General features: G+C 38.6%; 1 protein-coding gene across 47 annotated transcripts in view; it reads right to left on the reverse strand.

Annotated features, from left to right (window-relative positions):
- PBRM1 (polybromo 1) overlaps window positions 1–18,685 on the reverse strand; it is a 116,882-nt gene extending 98,197 nt beyond the window's left edge. For 6 of the 47 annotated variants that reach the window (XM_043587592.1, XM_043587591.1, XM_043587589.1 and 3 more), the window contains exons 1-5: window positions 16,034–16,373; window positions 15,639–15,764; window positions 13,835–13,987; window positions 11,570–11,667; window positions 2,346–2,493 (exon numbers count right to left, since the gene is read on the reverse strand). In XM_043587592.1, coding sequence (XP_043443527.1) covers window positions 2,346–2,493; window positions 11,570–11,667; window positions 13,835–13,987; window positions 15,639–15,686 — 447 coding nt within the window. In that variant the 5' untranslated portion in view covers window positions 15,687–15,764; window positions 16,034–16,373. Of the gene's footprint in view, window positions 1–2,345; window positions 2,494–11,569; window positions 11,668–13,834; window positions 13,988–15,638; window positions 15,765–16,033; window positions 16,378–18,195; window positions 18,410–18,543 lie in introns of those variants that run through there. The other 41 variants (XM_043587576.1, XM_043587575.1, XM_043587562.1 and 38 more) reach the window with 23 other exon arrangements.
- Window positions 18,686–18,716: the final 31 nt, after the last annotated feature.

Here is an 18,716-nt window from a genome sequence, read left to right on the forward strand (position 1 = left end):
GGAGGAGTTGTGGGAGGGGGGATGGGCTAAATGGGTAAGGGGCACTAAGGAATCTACTCCTGAAATCATTGTTGCACTATATGCTAACTAATTTGGATGTAAATTAAAAAAAATAAAAAATAAAACAAGTTAAAGTAAAAATAAACAAATAAATAAATAATTAAAAAAAGAAAAAGAAATGAAAAGTAAAGAAAGAAGTACTAATATGTGTTACAGCATGGATGAACTTTGAAGACACCTCCGTGAAAGCAGCTAGTAACCTAAGGCCATACAGTATTCGATTCCATTTACATGCAGTGTGCTGAACAGGAAAATCCACAAGGAAAGAAAGTAGATTAGTGGTTGCCAGAGGCAGGGAGGAAGGGAAATGGAGAACACCTGTTAATGGTATGGTTTTCATCTTGGAGTAGTGAAAATATTCTGGAGGTAGATAATGGTGATCTTTGCACAACTTTGTGAGTATACTAACCCTCCCAGAATTCTACACTTTTTTAAAAAGTGTGAACTGTATCTCAATTAAAGAAAAAAAAAAACATATATATACACACTACACAATATTAAGAATAAATCTAATAACATTTTGCAGAATCTTTATGAAGCTTTACTAAGATAAATTAAAGAAGACTTAAATAAATGAAGACATATCAAATTCAAAGACTGGAAAAGTCAGTATCACAATTATGTCAATTCCCCAAAATATGATCTAAGGAGTCAATGCAATCCAATAAAACTTCCAACAATTTTTTTGTGCTTGACCTAACACACTAATAATATATACATGTATGAGAAAAGGGCTGAGAAGGGGCGCCTGGGTGGCTCAGTCGGTTAAGCATCCGACTTTGGCTCAGGTCATGATCTCGCGGTCCGTGAGTTCGAGCCCCGCGTTGGGCTCTGTGCTGACAGCTCAGAGCCTGGAGCTTGTTTTGGATTCTGTGTCTCCCTCTCTCTCTGACCCTCCCCCGTTCATGCTCTGTCTCTCCCTGTCTCAAAAATAAACAAAAACGTTAAAAAAAAAAAAAAAAAAAAGGGCTGAGAATAATCAAGAATGATCAATAACCAGTGCTTTCCTTACCTAATAAGGAATTATAAAGGCATAATAATTAAGGCAAGAATGTAATAGCCCAGTAATAGATAAACTTGCCAGAACAAAAAGAACAAAATAAAAGGCCAGAAAGGGACCCATGAGTACATGGAAATGGTGTCAGCACTGACAGAGCAAACAAATATGGAGAGGTTGCCACTTCAAGGTGCTGCTTATCCCTGTTAGGAAAAAAATAGGTCCTTACCTCACAGAAGACACCAAAAGCCAATGTGAGCTGCCTTAAAGGCTTACATGCGAAAAACAAACAAACTTTTAGGAGAAAATATACAAGAACTTTTTTTGTTTGTTTGTTTCAAGGTTTTAGTTGAGTTCTAGTTAGTTAACATATACTGTAATATTTAAGAGAAGAATATCTTTGGGCGCCTGGGTGGCTTAGTCGTTAAGCATCTGACTTTGGCTCAGCTCATTATCCTACAGTTTGTGAATTAGAGTCCCACATTGGGTGAGCTCGTGCCCCACTTCAGGTGAGCTCATGCTCCACTTAGGGTAAAACACGAGCGGCTGGTGAGCTCCGCTTCTCTCGCTCTCTCTGCCCCTTGCTCACTTGTGCCCTCTCTCTTTCAAAAAAAAAAAAAAAAAAAAGAGAGAGAGAGAGAAAGAGAAGATTATCTCTATAATCTTTGAATAAGAGGGATTTTTGAAATAAGACACAAATAACAAACTACGAAGACTAATAAGTTTGGTTATATTAACATAAAAATATTCTGTTCAAGACATCACAAAGAATGAAAATAGCTACATAGCGGGAAAAGATACTTGCAACAAATACAACAAAAGAGGACTAGTCTCTACAGTATATAAAAAATTTCTAAAAACATGAAAATGACAACTCCAGAGAAAAACGGGCAAAAGATTTGAACAGACTCAAAAGTAACAAAAATGGTTCATGTTATATGAATCTTCAGTCTATTTTATTTTCTTTAACATGTTTATTTTTGAGAGAGCACGAGTAGGGGAGGAGCAGAGAGAGGTGGGGACAGAAGATCCAAAGTGGGCTCTGCACTGACAGCAGTAAGACCAATGTATGGGGCTTGAACTCAGGAATTGTGAGATCATGACCTAAAATGAAGTCAGATGCCCAACCAACTGAGCCATGCAGGTGCCCCCAGTCTCTTTAGCAGTAAGAGAAACACAAACTCAAACCACTCAATGAGTAAACACTACTTACCTACCAGACTGATAAATATTAAAAAAGCCAAATTATTATCAAATAGGATACCTTCCAAATTTGATGGTTTCTTACCTTATAATAGGCCTTTGCATTGTTAAAAAGGAGCTGGAAGTCAGCAGTCAGCAGATTAACATCATCATACTCTTCCATTTTTAACTTTTGTTGGATTTTCATCAAATCAATGGGCTGAGAAACCACTTCATAATAGTCTGGCTGATTTCTGTTATAATTTTTTTAAAAAAGGTATTAGTCCAAAGCCTATGAAAAGTTATATTTCAAAACTATTTTTTGTCCAACATTCCAAGTGACAGAACATATTAGACTTATTCCCATTATTAGAACTAAAAGGGAGTAACAAAAGGTGCATATGCAAGGCCTTTTTTAAGTATATGTTAGTGACATAAAAACCTAACTTAACGCTTGTGATGATCATTTATATGCTAAATATTTAAGATTTAGGGCACTAACACTAAAACTATATGTATCTTCTGCAAATGAAAATAACTTACCTTTCATGTTCAATAGTGGCTGAAAACAGATTCAGGTTTCAAAACTCTTTAAAACTTATTTTCTGTATGACCTTCACTATCCTCCCTTCCAAGAGATAATTACCATCCTGGATTTTGTATTTACCATTCCTATGTGTTTTTCTTTTTTTAATAGTTTGGTCATGTTTATTTGTTCTTACGCCCTTTCATCTTTGGTAAGCTCTTTGTGCAAGGACCACATCTTTCTTCTTTGTAAGTTTAGTAATTGATATCAGAGAAGTTTACATATAACAGGCACTTGATAGTACTTGGCAGAAAAAGCTCTGTGGTCACCAAGCAAAGGTCATACAGGAAATTTCAAAAGTAGTGTTTAAGTTTTTTTTTTTTTTTAATTTATATTGAGAGAGAGAGAGAGAAAGAATGTGAGCGCACACACGTGTGCCGGGGAGGAAACGAGAGAGAGGACAGAGAACCCCAAGCAGGATGTCAATGCGGAGACTGATGTGGGGGCTTGATCTCAGGAACTATGAGATCATGATCTGAACAGAGACCAAAAGTCAGACACTCAATAGACTGAGCTACCCCGACGTTTTCATGTTTTTTTTTTTTTTAATGTTTATTTATTTTGAGAGAAAGAGAGCATGAGTGGGGGAGGGGCAGAGAGCGAGAGGAAGGAAGAGAATCCCAAGCAGGCTCCATACCGTCAGAGCAGAGACTGACACAAGGGTCAAACTCATGAACTGTGAGACCAAAACCTGAGCTGAAATTAAGAGTCAGATGCTTAAGTGACTCAGCCACCCAGGTGTCCCTCAAAGGCAGTTCTAATGATAATGTCTTAGGTTGGGTTTTGGGTTCATGGATGTTTATTCTTCTTCTTTCTGGCTTTTTTTCAAACGAAATTTCATGAGACAAGTATATAAGTGACTTTTTCTCTCAATTCTCCTTCAGGGGTAGGTAGTTAACTCCATTCTAGATGTATAAGAAACCTGTTATTACATACAAAGAATGTCATGGTCATTAAGGCTTTACTCTCTCTTGGGACTGTGATTGACATATTATAGCCATATATGTAGGATATATTTAATTTTTAAAATCATTTTATTCTGACATAAAAATTGCAGTAATAGTACAAAGCGTGTTTCTCCGAACCACTAGAAAGCTGCTCAGATGAGGTCTTATCACCCCTAAGTAGTTTAGTATTTCCTACAAACAAGAACCACTGCTCAACCAACAAAATCAGAAAACTGACTTTGATAGTATCACTATCTAATCCTCAGACCCCATTCATGTTCTGCAACTGTTCCAAAATTGTCTTTTGTAGTAAAAGGATCAAGTCCAGAATCGCATGTTGCATTTAGTTCTATTTCTTTAGTCTCCTTCATTCTGAAACAGTTCCTCAGTCTTTCCTCAACTTTCAGGATCTTCATACTTTTGAAGATTACGGGCCATTTATTTTATAGGGTGTCCCTCAATTTGAGTTTGTCTGTTTTCCCAATGAATAAACGCAGGTTACGCTTCTTTGGCAGGACTATGACAGACATGATATTGTGTTCGTCACACCTGATAAAATATTAGGTGGCACACAATTTCAACTTGTCTCAGTACTTAGGCAAGGCTGAATTTGGTCACTTGATTTTAGTGATGTCCACCAAGCTTCTCAATTGCTCCCTGTATTTTATAGAGCAGTACCTCCTGACTATATTAAGTCCATTCCTAATCAATTTACTCATTTATTTATATCCATATGGATTCCTGGATTCCTATTTGGAAGTCATTAAAATCCATTAACTATTCTGATGTTCAATCTGTTCAAGGTTGGGCCAGTTGGAATCCTTTCAAGATGGTTTCTATTCTCTATGTCCTTTTGACACCCATCACCCTTTGAACATCTGCTTACTTTCTGGCTGCCTAAGATATTACAGGCTCATCTTGTACTTTCCCTGCCATTAAAATCAGCCATTTCCCCAAAGAACTACTGGTGTGTTGCTGCTCCCAGGCTGTCTCAATGGACAAAGGTGCGGATAGACATAAGCTCACTTATACCTAAATTTCTATTACCAACATATGTCGGAAACCATGAATTCACACCAACGTTTCCAATTCCAATCCTACAACAGAGTTCATTCTAGTTTCCTTGCCATATTTGTACTCCCTTTCTCAGATAATGAGAAGCCTGGGTCATATTATTCACAATGTATCTACTACAATGATTCATCTCCTGTATGTAACCAATCTCCTCTTGCTGCTGTCTACCCGGACCCCACAAGGCTTCTCCTCACCTCACTAAGGCTATAGCCCCCTGCCTGGGCTAGGTCACAACCCCAGCAGATGCCCTCCCGGCCCCATCCATGATAGGCCACTACCACCACCACTCTCCCAACATGGACATCCTCCCCTCTCCACTCAGGCCTCCAGACCCTGTGCCAGGAAGTCCTTCCACATGACCCCCCACTTTCCCATGCTCAAGCTGACACTCCATGACGTGATACTGCTACTGTGCAAATCCTCTCCCCAACACCCCAACACCTGTCTTCCCTGTAGATGTTAAGCTTGCTCAGTCTCACCTAATGGCTTCTGGATTAAGTTCTTCAGGAAGAGAAATGAGGAGGAAGAACAAACTGAATTTTTTAAAACTTTTACCAATTATTTATGATTTTAGTGAACTATAAAATTAAGTATGAGGGAAATAAAAGGAGTACTCATTCTGCTATTCAGACAAAGTATAAGAACATAAAGGTCTTAGCAAGTAACAACAAAGGACCACCTAGGCCTAATATCGATGTCATCAGTGGCATCAAGGGACTTTCCTAGGGTGAGCGTTAGGGCTTTGTTAACCTGACGTTCACAATGGCTCTCTCCACCTGGACCTGATGGGCCATAGTCCACTGCTCCTTGCTGAGGCTGGACCTCAGCAGCCTTTCAGGCTTGGGAGATTATCTGTAGACAACTGAGCACCCAATGAGTACATGTGCCTAGAAAGAACACTCTCTCCCAGAAGCTCTGTGAAAGGGCTCCTCACAAACATTTTCAGACTTACCAGACAAAACAGAAATCAGGATCCCCAGATTTCACTATGTGATAAGGTTAAAACAAGGTCCTCATCTTTTGAAAACGAAATAGTTCTACTAATTTTTCCCACTTAAATCAACATACTGAAAAGAATAAAATAATAAAAATTGTCCCTATTCATCTAGAGGTAAAAGCACAATCAGTATTCTTTCAGACTTCCAGGCACACACATACACAAACAGCACTGTGCAATACATACATGTTCTTGCATAGCAGCTTTTCTCTTTCAACAATAGGCGAGGGCACCCTGCTATGATATGGCAGCAGAACAGTCAAACCATAAGTGACATTTTTAACCAGAAAAGTGAAAAATACCAGGCTTGACAGGCGGAGCCTACTGGCTATCCCCAAATTCATTTTCCCTTATCCTCAGGATGGCAGCACTCTGAGCTGCTGTGTGGGTACTAAAGAGCATATTCCCCAGCCTTGCTGCACCCAAGTTCTGACCAATACAAGAGCCAAGGTGTACGATACCCTTAACAGACTTTCTTTTTCCTATGGGCTGAAAGACAGCTGTGCTGGTGAGCCATCTCAGGCTATACAGCTAAGAGCGATACCCCAACGACAGCAAAAGAAAGACAGTTCCTAGACCCTGAGAACTTTACAGAACAGAACTTTTATATGAGAAAAAGCAGTTTTTCTTGTTTCGGCCATTGTTAATTTGGGTATCTTAGCACAAGTAGCTTAATATACTAATCAAAACAAAGTCTCAAAAAGAGATTCACAATTGTGTAGCTCTGAGCATTACTGCTCCCCACAAACTCTTAAGAAAACATACCCATTCCAAAGAAGGTAGAGCTGTCCTCTGGTACAGCACTGGGGGAAGGCAATCAGTGCTCACAGGGTGCCACATCTTGGGAAGCTAGAAGACAGTGCTCTAGCACCTAAAGTCTGTATCCTCCACCCCTCAGGACTCACTAACCTGCTGGGGGTGGAAGGCAGCAGATGGGCAGTCCTTTTCAATGAGGGGCTTGTGTGCTCCAGTACGATGCTGTTCCTCTATACAACATACTGGTTAAGAGCACTGGCTCTAGAATCAGAAAGACTGGAGTCTGTACCCTGGTTATCTTTAGTAGTTCTGAGAACTCGTCAAGTTCTCACCTATAAACCATGATAATAATATTTTACAAGTTTGAACAATATGAAGAAAGTACTTGGCAATATATCTAACATATAGTACGAAATAAATATGGGCTTTTATTATATGCTAAGTAACTTTTAAAAGATGACTATGATAAACCAAATGAAATCTGGAGAGTTACCTCATTTTAAAAAGAACCCTTCTTTTTTAGCCATGACTAATTTACATTCTTTAATTCAGGATGTTGTGCTGTGTTCTTAATGGCTCTGCTCTCTGAGGTGAAAAGTTTGCCTTCAACTTCAGCTTGCTGGTTACCCACTTTGGCATTAACAACCACGAATGAACCTAAATCTTTAGTTAACTCAATGTACTAGTTTTCTAGACCTGCTGTAAAAAGCTACTACAAACTTAATGGCTTAAAACAACACAAATTTATTATTTTACAGAAGTCCAAAAAGGGTCTTGCAGGGCTAAAAATCAAGATGTTGGTGTTCCTCCTGGAGGTTCTAGGGAAGAATCCATTTCCTCACCTTTTCTAGCTTCTAGAGGCTGCCTGAATTCATTGGCTTGTGGCCCTCTTCCTCCATCTTCAAAAGTCAGGAGTGTAGCATCTTCAAATCTCTCTCTGACTCTGACTCTTCTGTCTCCCTCCTCTCTGTTTAAGGACTCTTGTGATTACACTGAACCCATCTAGATAATCCAGGATAATCTCTCCAAGTCAGAGTCAGTTGGTTAACAATTTAATTTCTTTCTAGCATGTAATCTAACATATTTATAGGTTCTAGGGATTGAAACATGGACATATCTGGGGACCATCATTCTGTCTACCACACTTCTGTATGTTTTCAGAACAAATAACTTCAACTTCCTGAGTTAGAAGGGAATAGTGATGTTATCTTGACAGCAAGAGAAGGAGGAAGTTCTAGTCAGGGAGAACATAGCTTCTAAAGGGAGGTGTGTGCAATGTGCATACTGGGCCAGCAATTTTTTTTTGTTTGTTTCACTGGACTACAGAAGTCAAGCCCAAGAGTATGGGGACAAAGCAAAAAAAGCAAGATGAAAACAATGACTGTGCACTCTCTGTATACTTTGAAAAATTTACTTCTTTTAATGATAACAGCTATAACTTTAATGTTACCTTAAATGCCATAAATAAATTTTAAAAATACGCTTCACTCTCAAGAACTAGAGAAAGAACATAAGCCCCAAACCAGCAGGAGGAAGGAAATGATATATAGAGATAAAAGAAAACAAAAAATAGAAAAACATAAAAATCAATTAAAGCTAAGAGTCAGTTTCTTGAAAGGATCAATATAATGGACAAACCCTTATCCAGATGAACTAAGAAAAAGAGAAGACTTAAAAAAAATCAGAAATGCCATTAAAACCAATGCCACAGAAATAAAAAGGATTATAAAAGAATACTATGAATAACTGTATGCCAATAAAATGGATAACTTAGAAGAAAGGGATAAATTCCTAGGAACATAAAACCTACCAAGACTGGATATGAAGAAACAGAAAACCTGAATAGACCTGTAACTATTATGAAAATTGAACCAGTAACGAAAAATCTTCCGGCAAAACCACTGGGTATTTACCCAAAAAATACAAAAACGGTAATTCAATGGGATACATACACTTCTACGTTTACTGCAGCATTATTTTATAATAGCCAAATATGGAAGTAACCCAAGTGTCCACTGATAGATGAATGGATAAAGAAGACATGGTATATATGTACAATGGAATATTATTCAGCCATAAGAAAGAAATCTTGCCTGTTGTAACAACGCGGATAGAGCAGGAGACTACAATGCTAAGTGAAATTAAGTTAGAGAAAGACAAATACCATATGATTTCAGTCATATGTGGAATTCAAGAGGTAAAACAAGCAAAGGAAAAAAAAGAGGCAAACCAAGAAAGAGACTCTTAACAAACTGAAGAACTGAAGGTTACCAGAATAGAGGTGTGTGGCTGGGGGTGGGAATACTAGGTGATGGGGATTAAAGAGTACACTTATCGTGATGAACACTGAGTAATGTACAGAACTGTTTAACCACTATATCGCACACCTGAAACTAATATTACACTGTATGCTAACTATACTGGAATTTAAAATTTTAATTAAAAAAAAAACAAAAAACTCCCAGAAAAGTCCTGGACCTAATGGCTTTATTGGTGAATTCTACCAAACATTTAAAGAACATTAATCCTTCTCAAACTTTTCCCAAAAAATTGGAGGAAAAATTTACTTATTTTGTGAGGCCAGCAATACCCTCATACCAAAGCCAGCAGACACTATAAGGAAAGTATAGACCAATGTCCCTTATGAACACTGATAAAAATTCCTCAACAAAATACTAGCAAAATGAAGTCAGCAGCATATTAAAAGGATAATACACCATAAACAAGTGGGATTTATTCCTGGAATTCAAGGATGATTCAACCTATGAAAATTGATAAAAGTAACTCATCACAGTAACAAATGAAGGAAAATAACCTCATGATCATCTCAATTGATGCAAAAAAAGAATCTGACAAAATTCATGATAAAAACTCTCAACAAATTAGGTATAGATGGAAAGTACCACAACATAATTAAGGCCATATATGAAAAGCACACAACTGCCATCATACTCAAAATCATGAAAGACTGAAAGCTTTTCCTCTAAGTTGAGGAAAAAAAACAAGGATGTTTGCTCTCACCACTTCTTTTCAGCACATTACTGGAAGTCCTAACCAAAACAATTAGGCAACAAAAAGAAAAGCCCTCCTAATTGAAGAGGAAGAAGTAAAATTATCTCTGTTCACAGGTAACATGATCTCACATGCAAAAAACTTAAAGATTAAAAAAAACAAAAAAGAATAAGTGAATTTGCAGTTTCATTATACAAAATTACCACATGCAAAAATCCATTGCATTTCTACACACTAAGACTGAACAATCCAAAAAAGGAAATTAGGAAAACAATTCAACTTTAATACCATCAAAACAAAAAACAAAACAAAAAAACTTATGAATAAACCTAACCAACAAGTTGAAAAACTTGTACACTGAAAACTACACATTTCTGTAAGAAATTAAAGACATAAATAAATGGAAAGATATCCCATGTTCATGGATTAGTAAACTTAAGTACTGTTAAAATACCAATACTACCCAAAGCTATCTACAAATTCAATGCAATGCCTATCAAAATCCCCACAGCATTTTTTACAGAAACAGAAAAATCCATCCTGAAATTCACATGGTATCTCAAAGAGCCCCAAACAGCCAAAACTATCCTGAAAAGGAAGAACAAAGTTGGAAGACTGTATTAGGGTTTTTCAAAGAAACAAAACCAACAGGAGATACACACACACACACACACACACACACACACACACACACACACGTATGTTATAGGAATTGGCTCATGAGATCATAGAGGCCAAGAAGCCCAGGATCTGCCATCTGCCAGTCAGAGAACCAGAAAAGTCAGTGGTATGTATAATTCAGTATGAGTCTGAAGGCCCAAGAACCAGGAGCTCTGAGATCTAAAGGCAGGAGGAGATGGATGTCTCAGCTCAGAGAGCACTAATTCATCCTTCCTTCCCTCTTTTGTTCTATTCAAGGCCTCAGGGCATTGGATGATACCCAACTGCGCAGGTTAAGGCCATCTTCTTTACTCAGTCTACCTATTCAGATGCTAACCTCTTCCAGAGACATCCCTATAGACGCACACAGAAATGCTTCCCCAGCTATGTGGCCATGCCTTAGCCCAGCCAAGCTGACACATAGAATTAACCATCACAATGACTCATACTTTTGATTTCAAAACTTACTACAAAACTACAAGTGTAGCAAGGATATGGAGAAATTGGAACCTTTGTACATCGTTAGTGGGAATGTAAAATGGGACAGTGATGTGGAAAACAGTATGGTAGTTGCTCAAAAAATTAAAAATAGAATTACTATAAGATCCAGAGATGCCACTTCTGGGTATATATCCAAAAGAACTGAAAGCAGCATCAGGGTATTTACACACCCATGTTCACTGCAGCATTATTCACAATAGCCAAGAGGTGAAAGCAACCCAAGTGTTTATCAATGGATAAATGGACAAACAAAAGACAGTATATCCATACAATGGAGTATTATTCTGCCTTTAAAAAGAAGAAAATCCTATCACATGCTACAACAGGGATGACCATTAAAAACATTATACTAAGTTAAAGAAGCCAGTCACAAAAGACAAATATTGTATGATTGCACTTACATAAAATCCCTAACATAGTTAAATTTAGAAAAACAAAGTGTAATGGTGGCTGTCAGGGGCTGGGGGCAGGAGGAGAGGCATTGGGAGTTCTCTAATGGGTACAGAGTTTGAATTTTGCATTATGAAAAAGTTTTGTAGATCTGTTGTACACCCATGTGAATAAAAAACACTCAATGAACTGCTGCTGTCCACTTAAAAATGTAAAATGCATAAATTTTACGTTGTGTATTTTACAATAAATTTCTTTTTAAATATGCTTCACTGCATCTTGACAACTAAAACTAAAATGGGGACTCCAGTTATCATTTAAGCCATTCCTTCTAAAAAAAACTCAACTACCAAACACCATAAACATGGACCCAGGACCAAATCCCTCCCATTCACCTTCCAACTCACCTTCGCTTTGGTGCCCTAATGAAGAGCTCACAGAGTAGCCTGCCCTGCTCATCCTTATAGTCTCGAATGGTGTTGTAGAGTTCATGGCACACAGCAATCTACACATATGAAAAGATGAAAAAAATCACCAGAAATGTGAAAACAGAGCCAGTGTAGGTATAAAGACTATCCTTAATAAAAAGAGACCCCTAAAAGGCAAGCAGAGAAAATGGACAAATCCTCAAGTTCCCACATAGGATCCCAGGTCTGAAATGTGCTGACATGACAGTATCTCCTTATTTAAAATAATTTAACTTTGGCACCTGGGTGGTTCAGTCAGTTGAGCATCCAACTTCAGCTCAGGTCATGATCTTACAGTTCGTAAGTTCAAGCCCCACATCAGGCTCACTGCTATCATCCCAGAACCTGCTTCAGATCCTCTATCCCTGTCTCTCTGCCCTTCTCCCCCCTCTCAAAAATTGAAAAAAAACATTTAAAAATTTTTTAATAATTTAACTTCATGGGGTGCCTGGGTGGCTCAGTCGGTTGAGCGTCCAACTCTTGATGTTGGCTCAGGTCATGATCCCACAGTGGTAGGACTGAGCCCCGTATTGGGCTCCACACTGAGCATGGAACCTGCTTGGGATTCTCTCTCTCACTCTCTCTGCCTCTCCCCCCCGCTCTCAAAATAAATAAACATTTTTAAAAATAAAATAACTTATTAAACATTTTGGTATCTTTCATCAGATTTATGCTATTGGTGATTATTCTTTTAAGCTAAATCAGTTTATATCACTTTCTTGCTTAAAATCATCCAAAAGAGGGGCTTCTTACTAATCAGAGAATAAAATCTAAATTCGTAATAATGACCACAGAGTAGGTAAGGTAACTACATACTGTGGCTGGGCAGACTCTGCCAGTCTCCTTCTCCCTCTTGACTATTGTTCTGTAATCACAACACAACAAACCCATTCCTGACCTAGTTCTTCTGCATTGGGTCCCTCCTCCCTGGAACACCCTTCCCCAGTATTCTGTGGGGCCAGTGCCTTCCAATCGCAAAGAAATGCCTCAAGGTTTGGACCCAAGAAGCCCAAATCAGCCAAACTCTTCTTCTTAACACTTAATATTAGTTGGGGGTATTTTATTATCTATTTGTTCATCTGTTTACATTCTCCTTCTGCTGCACTAGAATCTAAGCTCCATGTGAAAACTGGCTTGTCCTACACATGGCTATATCCCAACCATCAGAATAGTGAGTGCCTAGCACATGACAAGCACAAAGTTATTTGAATGAACATATAATGCAAATACCAACATTTTAAAATTTTTTGTCAAAAGGTACAAACTTCTGGTTATTATAAATAAGTACCAGGAATATAAAGTACAACACGGTAACTATAGTTAATACTCCTATACTGTATATTTTAAAGTTGCCACAAGAGTAGACCCTAAGAGTTCTCATCACAAGGAAAAAAACCATTTTTTTGGTCATCTATATGATATGATAGACGTTAAACTAACTGTGGCAATCATTTCACAAAATATATGTCAAATCGTTATACTGTACACCCTGAACGTACACGGTGCTATCTGTCAATTACATCTCAATAAAATTACAAAACAAATTTGTACATATTTCTATTTCATTGTCTGCCATTGTCTGCCATTGTCTGCCTGTTGAATTGCTAACCCATTTGGTTACTTTTAATTAGAATTAAGGTAAGTGCTTCAGCAGATTACACTCTTAGAAAAACATGTTTTCATCAAAACAGGAATCACTTTATGCAAATTTCCCATTCTAAATGTATTCAGAGAAATTACTTTTCTTGAGAGCTCCTGAATACTAATTTTTTAAGTGCATTATTGAATTATACCTGACATACAATATCATATGTACAACAATGATTCAATAAACCTACACATTATTCACTGCTCATTACAGTAAGTGTAGTTACTATCTGTCACCACATAATGTTATTACAACACTGCTGACTGTATGCTCTGTGCTGTGCTTTTCATCTCTGTGACTTTTTTTATTCTGTAACTGGAAGTTTATACCTCTTAATCCCCTTAAATAGGATAACCTATTTTACCCACCCACACCCACCCACCATTATTTCTTAACACTGAATTATACTATTACTGTTAAGACTGTTAGCTACATTAGGAAAGAGATTAGGAATATCTAGCCAGAGGAGAAAGAAGTGGTGAGGCCTGGATCTTAACTGCTTATCCTTAAAGGAAGAGCAGGAAAAGCAGGCAGAAGCTGTGGTGCCAGTTACTCACAGGATCTACAGTTGGAAGATTGGAAAGTCTCCTCCTTTTCCTGCTTGGGCCTGGTGTGGATACAGAATGGTGCCCGTCATCAAAGTCCCCGCTGACACTACTAGAAGGGGAGGTAGCTCGTCTTCTCTTGGAACCCATGGAATCCAACTTCTTCTATAAGAAATAATCAGCCATGTTCTTATACTTAAATTTAGACACTGCCACCAAGCCCTCAGCTAGCCACCTGCTACCAAGATTCGGGTTCACTTAGGAGGATATTTTAACTCTTGTAAAGAAACTTAACTGTCACGTTTTTTCAGGGGAAATTCTGGACCTTGTTGGCTTTAGCCCCTTCACTTACCAGAATGCTACACTTTCAATTCAGATAGGACAAATTCAACAAAAGTAGATCCATTTATGTATCACCAATTTTGAATGACCCAATCACGTCTGGCTCCAAATTTACTCATCACTGGATTTTAAAAACCTGCATGTAGTGCAGTGCGGAGGTACTGATCCCTCAAGCCCCTGAAGCAGCCAGGCAGGTCATGGGGACAGAAACCCCAAGGCAATCACCTCTGGAGTCAGCAGCTTCATCTGTTTTCCCCAGTGTGTCTTACAACTATGATCATTTTCCAGGTGGGCCACGATATGGAAAAAATAGAAATCAGTGCTTGAGGAAAATGAGCAGTGGCAGTGTAGAGGGCAGAGGACAATGAATCTTCTAGCATTTTAGATGAACTCTAAGAATAATGCACTGAAAATGAATTTTCTCCACTCATTAAAGAAGGCCACAACACATATTCCTGGAAAACACTTAATGTGACTTACCACACCTATGTCAAAGTAAAACTGCTTTGAAACTTTTCTGTCAATCAGACTGATCTCCTTTTCAGTCAGTCATATGAGGTATTCTATGCTTATGAATCTTGAAATCATAGCTTTAAGTTTCAACAGATAATTTGCAACAGGACCTCAGAAGTGAACTTTTAGGTCCTACTTGGCCTTTCAGAAGCACATAAATATTTGCTCTTGGGTTTAGGTAGGCTGTCTAGTAACTAATATTAACACGACTTTACTAATGTACACATTTGATGGTAACACAAAAAATGCAACCGTTAAAATGATCTGCTACAGCTACAGGGAAAAGGTATATGCCTGAGAAGGTTCTATAATGCTTGTACAATTTAACAATAGTATGAGATAGTATACTATGATTTCAAAGATCTTTCTCTAAAGCTAAAAGAAAAACCTGATCCCAGTTTCACTCATCAACATTCAACTTCAGTAAACTAAGACACAATCAGCTGAAAGAATGGGTTGCCAGTAGGTATGGAGAAAAAATTGGGCATCTTCAGGGAACAGAAAGGAGGGGCAAAACCAACCAAAAAAAAAAAAAAATTCTGATTACCAACTAAGAAGCAAGAGGAGTCCCCTACGTCTTCCTCTGAAATACAGTCCACATGGTATTTAAAAACAGCCTACCATGACGATATTCCCTCCTCTAGGCTTTGGTTTGTTACGAGGTATATTAGTTTGCAATTGGCTACAAGTGGCTAAAAGGTTCAACGGGCTTATGCCAAGGACAGCCAAGTTTTGTTGATTTTCTTTTATTTATAATAGGCTGATCAACTGGCCTCAATTCATTAAGATGAAGAAACTAAGGACCAAACCTAATTAAACAAGCTATGACAAGGACACAAGTGAATTTGATGAAAACAAGGAGGGACTCTTTATGGAAAGGATAACAAAATTCAAGAAAAGTGGAAGGCAAAAGGCAGGGAAGGACAGAAAAGAGAAAAGGTGTAGATGATCAGTAATTTACCAGCTTTACCAGAGCACAACCAGCGCCTCGAAAAGCCAGTCTCCTCATTATGTCTGAAGGCCAAGTGAAGCCAGTGGGAGAAGGCAGGGCTTTAGAAGTGCTGATTCAGTGTTAATATATTCAAAACTGAAAGAGAAGAACAAAGCAGAGAAAGGGGAAATAAAAAAAAAAAAAAAGGTCAGAAGGAATAAAAATGAGTACGAATAGATAGAAAACATTCAAGTAGAACTGCTAAAGAAAGATAAGAGAACTGGAACACATAGGCATATCAGTTCTCTTGAGCCAAACTGCTGCAAAGGCTCAGGCACTAACAGTACCTGACACTTCTTTCCATTTTAAAACCAAATGCTTTTCATATACTTAAAGAAGGCTCACTGAGATTCCACTTTACTCACATGGAATGACTGTCAATTCCAGGAATGAAGCATGCCTGCCCAAATGCCCCCTAGTCAATAAGAGCAGAGTTCAATCACAGAGCTGGAATGGAGAGTGAACACATGTGGAAGGCTCACATGTGACCCCAAGTGTTGGCAAGCTGGAACAAACCAAGAATGGCCCATGTGAGCAGAGTCTGGAAAACTCCTCCCCCCCTAAAAAAAAAAAAAATTCAGAGAAAGACATTTCTTTCCAAAAGTCCTATCAGCATTGGAAAGACACCACACACAAGTTTAGAAAGATTAAAAACAAAACCTTCAATCATTTTGGCACGTCAAAATTATCTTCATAAATAATCCAGTGAAAAGCAAATGACCAAAAAAAAGTAAATCATTGGTGTGTATACCAGTTTAGACCACACAATATCCAAAACTCCTTAAACCATTCATTTTTTCTGGTAAAACAAGAAAAAGATGCAACTTAAGGGTAATTTTCAATTATTTTCTTATTCAACGGACACATTTTTAAACGTAGTTTGGAAGTTGGCAAGAGAGGCAATGTGACTTGGCAGGTGGGAGAGGTAACAGGACTTGAACTCAGAAGACTACAATGTGAGTTTCAAGTCCACCACCTTAAATTATCTGTTTGATGTTGCTTGAGTCACAACCTCTCAGATCTGGTTCTTCACTTCTAAAAATGAGAGCAGTCAGGTGTACATATCTCCTTTAGATTATTGGGACTGTGAAATGTACATGAAATCACTTTGAAACTTCAAAGCACAACAAAGAAGTTTCAACTGTAGGATTACATACTCCCTGGGAACAGGAAGAACATTTTATTCATCTTTGTAGCACTGGCTTATAAAATAGTATCTGGCATAGCGTGAAAGATCAATTCATCTTTTTAATAAATGTGTTAAAAGTATACATAAGTGGGACATTTAGAAAAGTTTGTGCAATTTAAAAAGATTGTGAGCATCCCTTCAGCAATTCTTTTCCCATAAAGAGGAAAGACATCATGAAGCTCGGTTAGAAATTTTAAAATGGCACTGATTACAGTCACATGTCCAAAAGTCTGACAACCAATAAATTACAGTGAACACTAAAGGATAACTTTATAACGTGCAACTGGGAAAATACTTACTCATTATAACCATATGGTGTATTCTGACAGTTTATAAACTTTTAGTACTCTCCTTTATTTCTCATGATACTCAGTATTGTAATGCATGATTAAAATAAAAATCTTGGAAAACAGGATTCAAAGGGGGAAAAAAAACCTTACAATCCTTTCTAGAAAAAACCATCCTTAACACTGGCATTCACAGTTTTCTGTATTTATTCTATGCTTTATTTACCTTTTTTAACAAAAGTGTTAAACCATATATAGTATTTTGCAACTTGTGTTTTAACTTGGGATTCTTCCGAGTCAACATTCTTCCACGTAATGTTTGATGGCTTGATAATAGCCTATCATATACACATATACCACAATTTACTAATCTTGGAGTTTGGGACAGAATATTAATATTTGAGGTATTTTGTAGACCCCCAAATCAAAGAAAACAATCAAGGCCCTTCCACTTATCCACACACATATTTGTTAGTTTTAATTGGAAGTATTTCTTCAAAAGATACTTTCTAATCTTCCTTTGAATCTTAAAATACTACAATACGTTAGCAAGTAATAAAGCAAAACCATACTACTCTTAATGGGGAAAAAATCACCTCAAAATCATTTTTGAGGAGTCCTAGTTCTTTGGAAAATAAGTTGATAAGAATGTTTTATTCCAACATGTTTCTCTAACTATAGCAATAATTTCTGTATCTGTTTATAATACCATGTATTTGTCATTTTTCAGTATTTCTTCTACATTTTGCCAATCTTTCTTCATTAAATCACCAAACCTCCCCTATCACAACAAAACTACGCTTCTCTTACAGTAAAATATTTTAAGAGGTGGACAATTAAAAACCAGGAAACGTTCAGTTTTAAAAGCTTGATTTTTTGTGGTGTTGCATATAAATAAGATACTTAAATATCTAGCCTTTACTATAAATACAAGTCCCACTGATAGAACATTCAGTCTTAACACAGTCATCTGTAAAACGAAAAAAAAAAAAATCACTAGTTGAGTTTGCGTCCGAACCGACAAGAAACAACAAAAAAAGGAGGCCCTGACCTGCGGAAGAAATGAAAGACTTTCCGGACCTGTCACTGGTACGGGGACTAAGGGAAACGTTGACAGCTTTGAAGCTGCCCGCGACGAGCGCTCGGCCAGCGGCTGGGGCGGGAAAGAAGCGGAGTTTCCGGGCCGCGGCGCGCCTTTGTCCCGGCCGGCAGGTGCGGCAAGGCGGCCGGGCCGTCCCGACGCCCGCCGCCGAGCCCCGCCCCGCGCGCCTGGCTCGACCGGCGCGTCCCCACGGCTGGGGCGGGGCCTCCGCTGCTGCTCCCGCCCGCCGGGGCCCACACAAAGGCCCGGCAGCCGGCCGAGTGGGAGCGGCCCCACCCGCCCCGGGCCCGGCCTTACCCAGCCGCTTCGCCGTCTGCAGCCCCGGCCGCGGTCGCCGACCGCCACGCCCCGCCCCGTGGCCGCCACGGCTGCTGCTATTGCTCCTCCGGCTGCGGCCGCTGCCGTCGCTCCAGCACCCGCCGCCCTCACCACCCTCACCCCTCCCGGTGCCGCCGCAAAACCAGTCCCGC

This window comes from Prionailurus bengalensis, chromosome A2 (genome assembly GCF_016509475.1).
Source record: "Prionailurus bengalensis isolate Pbe53 chromosome A2, Fcat_Pben_1.1_paternal_pri, whole genome shotgun sequence".
NCBI classification, from domain to species: domain Eukaryota; kingdom Metazoa; phylum Chordata; class Mammalia; order Carnivora; family Felidae; genus Prionailurus; species Prionailurus bengalensis.